This window comes from Choloepus didactylus, chromosome 9, assembly GCF_015220235.1.
Source record: "Choloepus didactylus isolate mChoDid1 chromosome 9, mChoDid1.pri, whole genome shotgun sequence".
NCBI classification, from domain to species: Eukaryota; Metazoa; Chordata; class Mammalia; order Pilosa; family Megalonychidae; genus Choloepus; species Choloepus didactylus.
Genome location: NC_051315.1, coordinates 59,438,486 through 59,454,374, shown reverse-complemented (window position 1 = coordinate 59,454,374; position 15,889 = coordinate 59,438,486). Strand labels below are relative to the sequence as shown.

At 42.3% G+C, this 15,889-nt stretch overlaps 1 protein-coding gene across 3 annotated transcripts in view; it reads right to left on the bottom strand.

The window, feature by feature from the left end:
* Positions 1–15,889, bottom strand: part of LOC119544302 (myosin-IIIb-like) — a 256,724-nt gene that overhangs the window by 160,317 nt on the left and 80,518 nt on the right. For all 3 annotated transcript variants that reach the window (XM_037849676.1, XM_037849678.1, XM_037849677.1), the window contains exons 5-6: positions 2,808–2,912; positions 2,468–2,567 (exon numbers count right to left, since the gene is read on the bottom strand). In XM_037849676.1, the coding sequence (XP_037705604.1) occupies positions 2,468–2,567; positions 2,808–2,912 (205 nt within the window). The remainder of the gene's footprint in view (positions 1–2,467; positions 2,568–2,807; positions 2,913–15,889) is intronic.

Genomic DNA, 15,889 nt, shown 5'->3' with positions numbered 1-15,889 from the left:
TCAACCCCAAATTACTTCCTCTTATAGTTCCAAAATATTTCAGGTGATTTATTTCTTAGGAAGTTGCTTCATTTTATAAAGGAAAAAGATTGACATCTATTATCTGAAATAAAGCATCAGTGTGAAATAAAAAGACTTTAATGCCTTATCTTTACTCAAAAGCCTAGAAACCTGGCAAGAAAGCTACGTTTATCAAATGGAAAAAGAACATAACTAATTGTATTATTATCTAGGGTTCAATGTTGAGGACCCAAATTTTAATATAATTCCAGTGTATTTAACTGTCTTAGTCTTTAGCCAGTTCTCTTCTTTATACCACAAGGGAACAACCCAGGAGAAGTAAAGTTACATTGGATTAGAAGTCAGCAGACCTGTTTTCCATCCCAGTTATGTCATTTACTGTGTGACCTTGGGCAGACCACCTCACCTTTGATCCTCAGTTTTCTCACCTTCAGTCTGGGGATAATGATGCCTATCACACCTAACACAGAAGGTTCTTTTTAAGACCAAACAAGAGAAAAAATGACTTATAAATTGTAAAGCACTTTACAAATGTAGTATTCTTTTATACCAAGCAGAAGTCTCATGCAACCCTTAGGAGGATAACAAATGTTGACAATAATGATGTTGATGATGACATTAAAAGGAATAAAATAAAACAGAGTTTCTATGGCTAAGAGATTTCAAATGGAGTTGGGAGATCATTCTGGAGGTCACTCTTATGCAAGTCTCAGCCAGGTACCACAAACTGCCACAGCACGCAAAGCCTCAAGCAACAATGTTCCTGAAAAACCTAAGGATATCCAGACACCATAAACAAACCACAAGATAAAGGACTTGGTTAAATAGCTAATCTAAAGGACAATTGGAGTACCTCAAATATCCACCAACCACAAACAACTTGTCTAACCTTCTTTTCCTTTAAAAGCCCTTGCCTGGAAATGCCAAGTTGGGACGTTTGGGTTGCTACCTGAATCTGTGCTCCCTGAATTGCAATTCTAAGACCCTAAATAAATGCCTGTACTGTATTATAACTTAATTTATTATTCCTAGGTTGACAACGAGAATTTAGAAAGCTGGATTCATGTGTTTATTAGTGAAGGACACACCTTTGAAAACATCAGGTGTACACTGCCAAGGACCTATGGGTAGTTTTTTGGCGGGTGGTGGTTATGTTAGCCCCTTACATTCTAGTAGAAGGACAAAGAGGGCTCTCTAAACTTTATTGGCCATGGAAAATTTCCCATTTTACCAAGCAATTTACCATAATTTTGGTAAAAAACAACTATATCTTTCTGTCTTTAATTTCTAGAAATTTCTTTTGCAGCAACTGGAAGTTCAAGAACCTTCTACTGGAAAGATTAGGGGTTTTTAGTTAGCACTAATCCCCATCCTCATCCTTCTAGACTGTTTCCCTTACAACATATTCACTGCCCTCAGGACCGTGTGTGGAAAACACACGTCTGATGTTATACCTGCAGAATACTATTGGAGATATAACCATTGCTTATATAAAAGAGAAGCATAAGACATGAACAAATTGTCCCTTCTATTTTTCTTTGCTTACTTTTTAGTAGACAGACCAATATACCTATAGCAACTTCATGTATTTTTAAGTAATTTCCTCTGAGCAAATGATTCACTGATATATTTTACACAATTCTTTCTTATCCAGAATTCAATGGATATTCAAAATCAATCTTTTGTTCTACTATGATGACATTAATAAAGAACACCCTAAAAAGCACTTTTCTAGATGTTCTCTTTATTTTTAAAAATGACCCTGAATTACTAACTATTGTTGAACTCATTTAGAAAATGAACCATTGAATAAATTTGAAAAGGAACCCCAAACGGCTTGTTAGTTTGTGAATTTCAATATATGAATGTCACCAAAAGGTATTTAATAGTTCTCTGGCCTTAGGTGATATTGCTCTGCACTTCCTCTCACACTTCCATTTCCTGTTAATGTTTCCACTTCAACCAGCTTCTCATGTAATAGCAATAATCACAATTTAAAAGGATGTTAGCTCCTAGGCCCAAAGGACAATTTTACCTTCTGCTCACTGGGAAAAAGTGTGCCCAAGGCTACTGAAAGTCATTTGAAGACCACACTGCTTTCTCTTTTCATATGCAAAATAAGAAATGTCAAAATGTAAATTATAGACAACTGCCCTGAGACATGAAATTCTCACCAGAAAATCAAAAAAAATTTTCCTCCAATTCTTCTAAAACACTTTTATTTTTCATCTTTAATAAAAGCATTTCTAAAGCTGAAAATAGATTAACAAACGGCATCTCCTAGGGTGAGCCATCTGCTAACCTCTTACTCTCTAGGCTGTTTTCAACTAGAAAAGTCCCTCAGCCTATGGCATAGGGAGAGGTCCCAGTTTTCTGAGATTGCAATAAATTGTCGCCTTTGGCTAAACAGCACACATCAAGAAAACAAACGACAAGCAGTCATTACCAAAGTCAACGAGCTTAACTCCTCCTTCTGTTGTCAGAAGAATGTTATTTCCCTTGACATCACGGTGGATGATTCGGTTGTTGTGCAAATGCTGAAGGCCCTGCAGGGTGCCCCGCCACCAACAACAGGAAAGAGAAAGGGAGACATTTACATGCTTATTTTAAAACAATCATCTCCCTAATAAAAAGACTAATCAAAGTCTACATTTGGCTACCCCTCCCTGCTGTTGTAAACCTTGCATATTATAGGGGATTTTTTCCCCATTGTTAATATGCAATAGGGATCCGAGCACTGGACAAATTGTCCCCTCTGCTGTCATTGCCAACTTGGGCATTCTTACCAAGAGGGCCTGGTACAAGATGTATGAGATCATTGCTTCATCCAGACACTGGCCGCATTCGAGTAGACCTTTGACAAGTTCGGTGACCGAGCCCCCATTACACAGCTGCGAGAGAAGGTACCGGAGACAGAGAAAGGAGAGCACACATACAAAATAAAAGAAAAATAAATTAATAAGGAAAGCCCACTGATGACTGATCAAATGTATTAAAGCTAATTTGCAGTTCATAAACTCCAGTTTAGGATAGACTTTGACTTCCATTATGCAGTCAAATCCAGTTCTTGGTGTGTGTGTATTCCTTATTCAAAGTAAATATGAGTGAAAATGGAATCCAAATGCTGACCTTTTAAATATCAGGTGAACTACAAAAGCACAAGTCATGTAGAAGTTTCAAATAAAAAGCATAAATTGTTAAATAAAATAAAATGGCCACCTGTATGTATTGGACGTTGCTGGGAGAAGGCTCCTTACCAAGAAGTGCTTTTTAAGAAGACAAAAACAATTGACCTGCAGGGGTTTTCTAAGAAAATGGAACACACCTGACAGAGTTGCTGATAGCAACACTTGGTGATAAAATTAGTTTCTGTTCAGTAGCCAGAGATTATCAGAATGGACAAGGCTGCCATACTAATCAATGTATACCTGATTCCTAATTTTTACGGAAACCTCCCCTCCATGTAAAATGGAAATTTAATGCCAGCCAATCAGAACATTTCCTCACTTGCTTCTGCCCAGGTTCACCCTATTTGAGCTTCCCCTTTCCACCTCAGTGGTGCTCCCTTCTACTTTTTGAATAAAGGTGTGAGATCCTAAATTTAGTGTTGTTGTAGAGTTTTTCTTTTATCATACATCATCAGGTAATTTATTGTCTATTTTTCACTTTATGAGAAAATAGTTTATTTTATTTTTTATTTTTATGTTTTTAATTTTGCTTTTGGGGGTAAGAAAGGACAGTAAGAGCCAAGATGAGTGCCCTCAAAAGCTGTAAAGGAATACATTTTAGTCATTTCAAATTTTCCTGCTACTAGTGCTGACGCTACAGCTATCAGATGCCCAACTAAATGTTATTTCTAGAACTGACATTGCACTTAAAGTTTATGGTATGGAGTTTGCACCATATGTATGTCTAACCACCTCATATTCAACTTTAGACTTCAGCAACATTATATTCTTCTCTTTCTTTTTCCATAATTAAAAATACTGGAAGATTATATCTTGTATATTGGTCTATTATATATTGTAAATTATTGAGATTTGAATTACACAAACCACCAGCTGTAGTATACTTCATTAGCAATGAAGGGCTTCAAGAGTAATTTTTATTTTACATGATTTTTCACTTATTCCCTAACTTAGGAAACTAACCCTAGAAGTCAATTTACAGGTTTGGATTTATTACATGCCATCTTAAATCAAGGGTTCATAACTGATTTGAGCAAGACAGGTAAATACCCTGAAATTATAGGCAGTGCGTTGTATATGCATCTTGCGTTTTGGGGGAGTGGGGAGAAAATTTAGAGCTTTTATCAGATCCTCAGTCATCCTTGACCTTTAAAAGGGAAAAGCCTGGCTTTAGAGACAGAAGTTTCCTCCTGGCACTCTGCAATTTGGGAAAGAGTTAACTAGAGAACAGTGGGTGGTCCTGTGGGTTGTGGCTGCTTGAGTCAACTGGCCTTTTTTTAAGCAAAGAAAACTGAACTCACACAGATTAGCACCTTTTGCAAAAGAAGACAACTCTTTATCCAAATAATAATACATTAGAGTTATTCAGCTCTAATTATGAACATCTGCAACATTTTAATAAAGGATGAACATATGTGTTTATTTGATGTGTATAGCATTCCACGTTATATACATGGCAGATATCTTGCACACACATCAGCAATCAAGATAATCCAGAATTGAACCTGCCCGTGTTTTTACTATTTAAGTTGTCCGTAAGTGACAGTAAGTGGATAAAACCTTATATAGGATTAAGGAATCTTTAACACTAGGATAAAATTACTTTCTCTCAGGAACGATTTCAGTAGGATCCCAGAAGCAATGAGATGTACTGAGGGCTATGATAATCCCATGAGTTTGGGACTACATTAGGTGACTCTGGAATCCACTCTGCCAATTTGCCTCCCAACTCAACACCCACAGCTCTCTTGGCCCTAATGTTCAGTAACAGGGTAAAGTGTTCCAAAAGATTTTAAATGCTTTTGGTTCCAACCATGTTTCACATTACCCTGAAAGGATAAATAACATTCAATATTCAATCTAATGCCCTCTTGAGCAGTGAATGCATGTTCAGTTCCATGATTCATAGACCAGTCTTAAAATTCAGGCTTTCAAGAGACACAAAATAATTTTCTCAGAACTCCCCAAACTAGATTTTCTATATCAAGGGACAGAAAGTGGAGGATTGGTCAGAGTCCATGATGAGAAGGGAAGAACCCAGGACATGGCATAAGGGAAATTTTCACCCCATAGGAAGAAAAAAAGCCGTTCTGTGGCTGGGAGCATGAAGCCTGGAGCTACTGAAAAGACAAGTTAGAGTGAGGATGCTGCTTCTGGGGGGTCATGTTTCTGGGGAGCAATGACAATAGAAGCTTCAGTTTCTTATGACCCTCTTCCTATCTGGAAATCTAAGGGGAGACCTCCTCACAGGGAGCCTTATGCCAACAAGCGTACCCACATTGAGTGGAAACGGCAGGATGGCATGGTTAGGCAGATCAAGCCTGAGATTACAATAACACTTCCCTACAGCCTGCTCAGGATACTCAGAACTTTCTTTATGCTCCGTCTGGGGACAGGAAAGAGGCTAGTATTTGAATGAGGAGGACACATAAAGTGAGGACCTCATGATAGGAGAGAGTGTCAGGGACCAGGGACATTAGGAGGTAGCAAAGGCCAACAGTTTAATCATCATCAGGACTTGGTGGTTACCTTGCCCTCACTGTCATGACTTTCAGTAAGCATCTGTTTGTGCCCAGATCTGGATGTCACTTAGGGAGAAGAGAAGGGGAAGAGGGAGAGATGAGAGATGAGTTCCCGAAACACTGAAAACTTTCCCCAAACAACTGATTTTGAACTGGTCTGTGAGAAAGGGGATATGAACCATGGAATGTGCCCCCTCCCTGGGAAGTCACTGAATTGGACTAAGTTTTATAGATTGGGTTAGAATTAGTTTTATTCTCTAGGTAGATTAGGGATTTAAGAACAAAGTTGAATTTGGCTACTGAAAAGAAAGTTTGTTTTGAATAGTTTATGACTGTCTGATTTATCACCCCTGATTTGATCATGAGTATGATGCAATCCCTGTCCACAAGGAACTCACAGACCACAGGGGGAGACGGACACATAAAGAGAGTATGGAGGTGGGAGTAGGGGCATGCCCAGGGTAGTGTGGTGGCACGGCAGAGGGAATGGCAAACTCTGCTGAAGTTAGGGAGAAAAATGGGCAATCTCGGAAATCTTCCCAAAGGACATAACATTTACAGTAAGTTTGAAGGACAAATAGACAAGAATGAAAGGACATCCCTGGAATAGAAACATCATGTGCAAAGGAAGGGAGCATGAACAAATGAGGAGTGTGTATGTGAATTCTAAATACTTTTCTCCTAAAGGGACAAAGGGCAGCAACATCTCAGGGCAGGGAGGTAGGGAAGGAAGGTGGAATACAGGTATGCCCTGCTAAGCAGTTTGGGCTTTATTATTATACATTACATATGTTATAATGCCATGATAATCATTAGCTAGGAACAGTGAGCCATTGAGAAGTTTTATGCAAGAGTTCTCTGTGTTCAAATTTGCATTCTAGAAAGATTGTAGAGGGCGATTAAGGTAGCATGCATGAAGCCCACCGTCAGCTATGCCGGAGATGTGCAACATGGCCGCCAGGGCTGATACAACAATAGCTTAAGTTACCCTCAGCCTTCTTTACGGAAGTAGTTCACGCCAAAAGTGCTAGTTTGCGCCTAAAATGCTAACCCCACATCTGCCATCCACCCTAGCAACAGCAATCACCAATCCCAGACCGCTACCTGTCCTTATTAGCCACCCCCTCTCCCTCCAGGGCATATATACCCTGCCTCTTCAATAAAGTTTTGCAGCTTGATCAGAAACCTGTCTTGCTGTTGTTCTTCGCGTCTCTTGTCCCATACCATTCCTCCCTCACAGGATTTGGAGCCTCCGTTGATCGTCCCGCGGGCCGGGACAAACTGGCGCCCAACGTGGGGCCCTGAATTCTGTGAGAGACGGAACGCCGCACTCAAGGAGAGAGGCCTCTCACACTCACCGCACCCGGGATCGCCGCGAGGAAGCGCGCTCGCGAGACAGATCCGTTCACCAGTCGATCAGTGCCGGCGAAAGGAAGAAACGGAAAGAAGAAAAGAAAGCAACAAAAGGTAAGCCCCCATCCCCAACATGGGACAAGCAATCTCCCAACATGAATTATATATTAGTCAGGTCAAACAATCGCTCAAGGCACGAGGAACTAGAGTTAAGAAAAAAGATCTCACGCGCTTTTTTGATTTTTTGTTAAAAACCTGCCCTTGGTTCCCTCAAGAAGGTACTATAGACCACCAATGCTGGCTAAGAGTCGGCGACTGTTTAAAAGATTATTCCCGGACCGTTGGTCCTCAAAAGGTCCCGGTTACTGCCTTTTCTTATTGGAATCTAATTAATGAAATCCTAAGAGTCCATTCTTTAGCTCCAGACATTCAAAACCTCTGCAAAAAAGGAGAGGAAGCTTTAAGAGAGCACTCTCGCCCCGCCTCAGCATGCAGCTCAGTAATTATTAACATACCTGAAAACCCCCTAAACAAAAACCCCAACAGGGATAGGCCAAATACCCCAACCAGTCAAGCTAGTCTATCGCCCGATCAGCACAATATTGAACCAGAGGCTAAAATTTCTCCCTCTTTGGAGGAACCGGAGGCTAAAATCTCTCCCTCTTTGGAGATCAACTCCCTTTCTTCGTTTCGGCCACCCCCTTACGCACCCGATTTTCCAAAACCATATTCTCATTTTTATCCAGTCATGTCCTTACCTCAGTTTCGCGCTTTGGAAGAGGCCACAGAAAACCTCCGGCTACATGCCGATAACTTCAGAGAAACTTTTAATCAAGAGCGGCTGCGAGCCGCCAATTTGCTCGCCGACCTCCGGTCGGCAACTCAAAGCGTTGCAGCCCTTGTGCTTCCAGAAAACGCCCACTCATCACGTCCCCATTGCAAAGTCTCAGCTTTTCCGGTTAGGCGTAGTCAGACCCAAGACCCTCAAAATGGCGCCGCCGGCTCCCAAAATGGCGATTCTAGTAGCGAAAGCGAGGAAAATGAACAATCAAATCCCCCTAGTTCTAACGAAGAAGAGCAGGAAGAAGCTAGTACTACCTCAACAGTTAAATATAAAAAACTCAGTTTAAAATATTTAGAAAAATTAAAAAAGGCAGTGAGTGATTATGGCGCTACCGCCCCCCTTCACGCTCACCCTATTAGAGTCTCAGTGAAAAAGAACTCACTCCTAACGATTGGTCCCAATTAGCCAGAGCTGCCCTGTCCGGCGGTGATTTCCTGTTGTGGAAATCCAATTATGAAGAGCATTGTAAAAAGTATGCCACCCGTAATGCCCGTAAAGCCACCTCTAAAACCTGGACATTAAACAAATTTTTAGGTCAAAGCCCCTACCATCAGAATAATAAGCAGGCTCAATTCCCCCCAGGTCTCCTAGCGCAAATACAAACGGCCGCGCTTAGAGCATGGAAAAACTTCCGCAAAAGGGTGCCGCCACTGCCTCTCTCGCTAAATTAAGACAGGGGCCCGATGAACCGTATAGCGAATTCCTTAGCCACCTGCAAAACATGGCTGAGCGCCTATTTGGGGCCAGCGAAAACGAAAGTGATTTTATTAAACACCTGGCCTATGAAAATGCTAACGCTGCCTGCCAAGCAGCAATCCGCCCCTTTCGTAATACCAATCTTAATAATTACATAAAGCTCTGTTCTGGCATTGGGCCCACTCAAACTCTTGGAATAGCCATTGGTGCTGCCCTTCAAAATTTTGCAGCGCAGCATAAAAATTTTACGGCACAAGCAAAGCCTCCAACGTGCTATAACTGTAAACAACCTCACCATTTTTCAAAAAATTGCCCCGTGCCACAAACCAGTTCCTCCTTACCCATTACTAATAAATCCCCATTGCCGCCCTCTATTTGTCCCCACTGTAAAAAGGGGTTCCATTGGGCGTCTGAATGCCATTCTCGAGCAGACATAAATGGCCAACCCCTTAAGCCTAAGCCCCAGGGAAACTTCCAATGGGGCTGGCCCCAGGCCCCAACCAGAACAAACCCAGGGGCAATACGATTTGTTCAGCCATCCCCAGTCACAGTACCTGCGCTCCCAACTATAAACCACGCTGCTATATCTCAGACTTATGGAGAGCAACAGCAGGAAGCGCAGGGATGGACCTCTGTACCACCTCCAAATCAATATTAACCCCAGAAAACAGTCCTCTCCTCATACCAACGGGAGTTTATGGACCACTGCCCCCAAATACCTTTGGCCTCATCTTAGGAAGAGCCACTACCGCCCTTCACGGGATTCAAATCACCCCAGGTGTGTTAGATAATGACTTTAAAGGTGAAATACAAATAATTGCAGCCACCTCAAACAATATTATCCCTATTCCTTCTGGCTCTCGAATAGCCCAACTTATAATACTCCCCATTCAGCATATCAACTCAAACTTCAAAAAACTCCAGCGCCCTACAGAGGCCCCTGGATCCTCCGATATTTTTTGGGCACAACCAATATCCCATAATCGGCCCATCTTACGATTAAAGTTAAATGGTAAACCGTTTGAAGGAATTTTAGACACAGGGACTGACGCCACAATTATATCCTCAAATCACTGGCCTAAATCCTGGCCTCTCACGGCCGCTGCCACCCACTTACAAGGAATAGGCAAAGCCACAAATCCCCTACAGAGTTCACAAACCCTTAAATGGGAGGATGAGGAAGGAAACACTGGTACAGTTATACCATATGTTATCCCCCATCTCCCCGTCAATCTATGGGGCAGAGATATCTTAACTCAAATGAAAGTTTTTATGTACAGCCCTAGTGATACAGTTACTGCTCAAATGCTAAAAATGAATTTTCTCCCTGGCAAAGGCCTAGGCAAAGCTAATCAAGGAATAAAACTGCCCATCTCTATAACACCTAATACAGGTAGAACAGGACTTGGGCTCCCCTAAAATTTAGCCTGACGGCCATTGACATCCCTGTACCCCATGCTGAAAAAATCTCTTGGAAATCCATAGAACCAGTATGGGTTGATCAATGGCCCCTAACTCAGGAAAAAACCTTAGCGGCTATAGAGTTAGTACAGGAACAACTTAATGCCGGACATATTGAACCTACTCAGTCCCCTTGGAACACTCCTATTTTTGTTATAAAAAAGAAATCAGGCAAATGGAGACTTTTGCAAGATTTACGAGCTGTAAACAAAGCAATGTTGCCCATGGGAGCACTGCAACCTGGCCTCCCTTCACCAGTTGCTATCCCTATTAATTTTCATAAAATAGTCATAGATTTAAAAGATTGTTTTTTCTCCATACCTCTTCACCCGGAAGACAGGCAACATTTTGCCTTCAGTGTTCCTCAAATCAATTTTCAAGGCCCTATGCCCCGATTTCAATGGAAAGTCTTGCCACAGGGCATGGCCAGTAGTCCGACTTTATGCCAAAAATTTGTTGCTGACGCCGTTAACCCTGTCAGACAACTATGGCCACAGATCTACATTCTCCATTACATGGATGATATCCTGTTAGCGAGTCAGGACATGTCCAACCTACATTCTTGTTTTCAAGACCTTCTTAAAAATTTAACAGCAAAAGGTCTTCAAATAGCCCCTAACAAAGTACAAACTTCAGACCCCTTTTCCTATCTAGGGTTCGAGCTTTGGCACCAGCAAGTTTTAACACCCTCATTCAACTGCGAACCTCCCATCTACTAACGTTAAATGACTTCCAAAAACTTTTAGGGGACATTCAATGGCTTCGCCCCTACCTAAAGCTACCCACTGAAGCTCTTCTGCCACTCAATAATATCTTAAAAGGAGATGCAAACCCCTCCTCTCCCCGAAGCGTAACTCCAGAGGCAATGCAGGCACTTACCATCATAAATCAAGCTATCCAAAGTCAAACTTGCTATCAAATAAATTACCACCAACCCTTAATTTTTATAATTCTTGCTACAACCCACACACCTACAGGTGTATTCTGACAATCCAATTTAAAACAACCAAACGGGCAAGGCCACCCACTACTCTGGGTTCACCTTCCAGCTACTCCAACAAAGGTGCTCTCACCGTATATTTCTCTTATAGCTGCCCTCATAACTAAAGGCCGACAAACTAGTCGCCAATTGTTTGGAAAAGACCCTGATTCCCTTATCGTCCCGTACACTCAAGATCAAATCCATTGGCTTTTTCAAACCGACGACGAATGGGCTATCGCGTGCTCTTCATTTCTAGGCAATATTGATAACCATTACCCCAGTGATCCATTAATCCAGTTCGCTAAAATCCATCAATTCACCTTTCCAAAAGTCACTAAAACAAAACCAATAAACCCTGCTATCTTAGTCTTTACTGATGGTTCAGCAAATGGGACCGCAGCATATGTCATCCAAGGCCAAGCATTTTCCATGCAATCCCCCTATACCTCAGCTCATCTCGTCGAGCTCTATGCAGTCCTGCAGGTCTTTACCCACCTGCAAGACCAACCTTTTAATTTATACACTGATAGCGCGTACATAGCTCAGTCTGTACCGCTATTAGAAACAACTCCATTTATCAAACCATCCACCAATGCAGTCCCCTTATTTTCAAAGTTACAAAAATTAATTCTCAAACAGCAGCACCCCTTTTTTGTGGGGCACCTCCGTGCCCACCAAAATCTACCAGGTCCCCTTGCGGAAGGCAATGCGCTAGCAGATGCTGCCACCCAATTAATATGTCCCAATCTTTCTAATTCTCTAACCTTAGCTTCCCAAGCCCATGCCCAACACCACCTAAATGCAAACACCCTCCGCCTAAAATTCAATATTACAAGGGAACAAGCAAGGGAAATTGTTAAAGCCTGCAAAAACTGTGTAACCCAACTGCCAGTCCCTCATTTGGGAGTTAACCCAAAAGGGCTTATCCCAAATGAAATCTGGCAAATGGATGTCACCCACTTTGCCAGCTTTGGGCAACTCAAATATATTCATGTTTGCGTTGACACATATAGTGGATTTATTCAAGCTAGTTTGCAAACAGGAGAAGCTTCAAAACATGTTATTTCTCACTTGCTGCATTGTTTCACCATTTTAGGCCAGCCTAAACTCATTAAAACAGACAATGGGCCTGGATATACTGGCAAAAATTTTCAAACCTTTTGTCAGCAATTACAAATTAAGCATATTATGGGAATACCATATAACCCCCAGGGCCAGGGAATAGTAGAATGAACACATTGCACCCTAAAAAATGCTTTGTGTCGCCTAGCCAAAAGCACTCTCAACCTCACAAAACAACGTCCCCGAGACCTTTTACATCATGCTCTTTTTGTTCTTAATTTCCTAACTCTGGATGATGAAGGACACTCTGCAGCTGATAGACACTGGCATCCCAAAACACAAACGCAGCAAGCCACCGTTATGTGGCGCGACCCCTCAACATCAAAATGGAATGGACCTGACCCCGTTATCACCTGGGGACGAGGTTCTGCTTGCATATATGACCAAGAAAAAGAGGGTCCTCGCTGGCTCCCAGAAAGACTAATTAGACATGTTAATCCTCCACTGTCAAAACAAGCCCCAAAATCCCCCCCTTCCCTTTGACAATAACCTTTCCAGGGAACAAACCCCTCCCTGAGAAAAAATTTCTCTCCTTTTTTCTCTTCCAGCACGTCGCCAACTTTGCTGTAGCCTGCCCAGAACACGCCCAACCTACGTGCAGCCGGCAACCAAAAAAGGCCCAACTTACAGGTGTTGCTGGCCTAAGCACCGGAGCCGCCTCTATTATCCTCCACAACCAAGGCCTCTCCCACCTAAGAGCTGCTATAGACGAAGATTTAGCCCGCATTGAAACCTCCATCACCCATCTTGAAAAAATCCCTTACGTCCCTATCGGAGGTTGTTCTCCAAAACAGGAGAGGTTTGGATCTGCTTTTCCTTAAGCAGGGAGGGCTTTGTGCTGCACTAGGTGAAGAATGTTGCTTTTATGCTGACCATTCTGGCATAGTTAAAGATTCCATGACCAAACTTAGGGAGGGAATTGAAAACCACAAACGTGAGCGAGAAACCCAAGGAAGTACCTCCTGGGGGCTCAACGGAATTCTCCCTTACCTCCTCCCTATATTAGGCCCCTTTATAACCATACTCCTTATAATATCTTTTGCACCTTGGGCCATAAAAAGAATAATACAGCTAGTTAAGGACCAAGTTGATTCTGCCCTAGGCAAGCCTATTCAAGTGCATTATCACCGGCTTCACCTCGCTGACCAAGGTGTGGATCCAGAAAATCTGCCTGCTACCCACCCTTTCGGGTAAGAAAGCCCCCTCCTACGGGAGCAGCATATAACTCGAAAATATGCTTCTAGCTTATGCTATGATTGGTACCGCTGGGTGCGAGGCAAAGCACTGCAAAGGAGGGTCAAAACAATTAAAGACCATTTTCGAGCTCCTTGAGAAGTACGCCTCATTTGCATAGGGGTTCGCTCTGCACAAATTCCCCTCCCCAGAAAAACAGAAGCCACAAACAACTTGGGGAATGAGGCCTCTACTTCCCCCAGCAGGTTAATGCCAAAAGAATGCTTGATCAGCATTCTTCCTCCATCCTTTTGAAAAACAAAGGGAGGAGATGTAGAGGGCGATTAAGGTAGCATGCATGAAGCCCACCTTCAGCTATGCCGGAGATGTGCAACATGGCCGCCAGGGCTGATACAACAATAGCTTAAGTTACCCTCAGCCTTCTTTACGGAAGTAGTTCACGCCAAAAGTGCTAGTTCGCGCCTAAAATGCTAACCCCACATCTGCCATGCACCCTAGTAACAGCAATCACCAATCCCAGACCGCTACCTGTCCTTATTAGCCACCCCCTCTCCCTCCAGGGCATATATACCCTGCCTCTTCAATAAAGTTTTGCAGCTTGATCAGAAACCTGTCTTGCTGTCGTTCTTCGTGTCTCTTGTCCCATACCATTCCTCCCTCACAGGATTTGGAGCCTCCGTTGATCGTCCCGCGGGCCGGGACAAAAGATGACTGAGACAGCAGGTTGTAGGATGGACAGAGGAAGAAGACACCAGGAGCTTAGGAACCTGTTACGAGGCTCTTGAAGCAATGGAGGGAAGCAGGGTCAAGAAGTCAAGAGTCATGAAGATGGAGAGAAGGGGACAGATTTAGAAGGCTTTTATAAAGTAGAATTGACAGGGATTTTTGACCAACTGGATGTGGAAAGTGAAGAGATAGAGTTTAGGTATAGTGTGAGAATAAGGGAAATACCAGTAAAGTCCTCTGATTCTCTAAAGCAAAAGCAGTGATGGGAATGCAAGAAACTGCAGCAAATTCATCAGAACCTCTCTCCAGTCTGGCTTCCATCTCAGGGAGGCTTTATTGAATTGCAAGTGCACTATTAAAATTCTACTAAAAGAAAAATTTAAATTAACTGCTGGGTGATGATTCAAGCTAACTCATCCCTGGAATTTTCCTCTGGAACCTCATTTTATTCTCTCTCCTGCCCTTCTTTAAGTGTGGCCATTTTTGTGAGAGGGACTTATTCAGCAATATCGTATAAAGGTAGCCAACTTAAAAACTTTCTTCATAACTCTAGAACCTATACAGTGAATAAGAGCAGCCCTTTTGTCAGCAGGATCAAAACTCAGTTGTGGATTTAAAAACAACAAAGGGATCTTACTCAGCCTATGCCTTTTGTTCCCTAAATGTCAGAGTTTAAGAGCTGTCTGACTTTCTGTGAGTCACAGAAACATATAATTAAACTGCTCACGGCACCGTTAGAGGAAGCTGCCCTGTGAAGTTGAAAAGCCCACCAGCAGGTTTTAAAGGGCAGCCTGTGGGTTACAGAGAAAGGACTTGGGTACTGAGATATAAAAAAGAAAGCAAGTACACACCGACAATTATTTAAAATGTTCAGTGAAATGGGCTGGACACTTTAAAGCATAACAAGGAATTATATTTAAATGCATCAAATAAAAATAATCCCCTTAGAGTTGTAAGAAGGCAACCAAGCCTCCCACCTCACCCCTGAGGGTTGGCACATGCAGCACTTCCTTTCCACCTACTCTGCTAGCAATCAGATTCAAATATAGAGGTGTGTCTCCATCCTGCAGTTCCTCCCTACACCCTCAGCATTCAGTAAATGTGGCAGCCGGATGCATCTAGAATTTAATGATCACTTTTCTCCAAACCAAGAAAAATACAACAATCATTTACATTCCACATCTATTTTCCAAAACATCACTGAATATTGATTCAATCACAGTATGTGCATTTGCTAAGATGACCATAATTTCAAGCAATAAAATGTTCTTTGCTCGATAAGCCATCAACTTTCCTCCATGTTATTTCAGAATGGACAATGCAACACAATCACCAGAACTTGATTCTAGTCTAAACTCCAACTTTCAAGGATATTCTCTATCAGCAGGTTGATTCAACCTAGTCTGATTGCAGAATTTGGAGGCATTTCTTTTCAGTGTCCCTTTTGTTTAGTGGGCTTTATCCTTCAAGGGTGTTAGGTTCTACAGAGAGCACAAAGCAAAACGCAAGTATAGTCAATATTACTCTAGAAGATCCCTTAGGAAGCACCATGTTGGACACTGTCAACCTCCCAGTGAGTCCAGAACAGCATATTTATCCTACAGTGTTGGAAACAGATTGTGTTTATTTTACTGAGTACCAGATAAAGTCACTGGCTTGCACCTGGAAGAATGAAAAATATGTCATTTGAAACCCTAGAGTTAGTCAGGGTGGTGAGGTGCTCAGAACACGAGAAGCAAGTGAAACCAAACCCCCCGTCTCATATCTCAGCCTCCAAGCT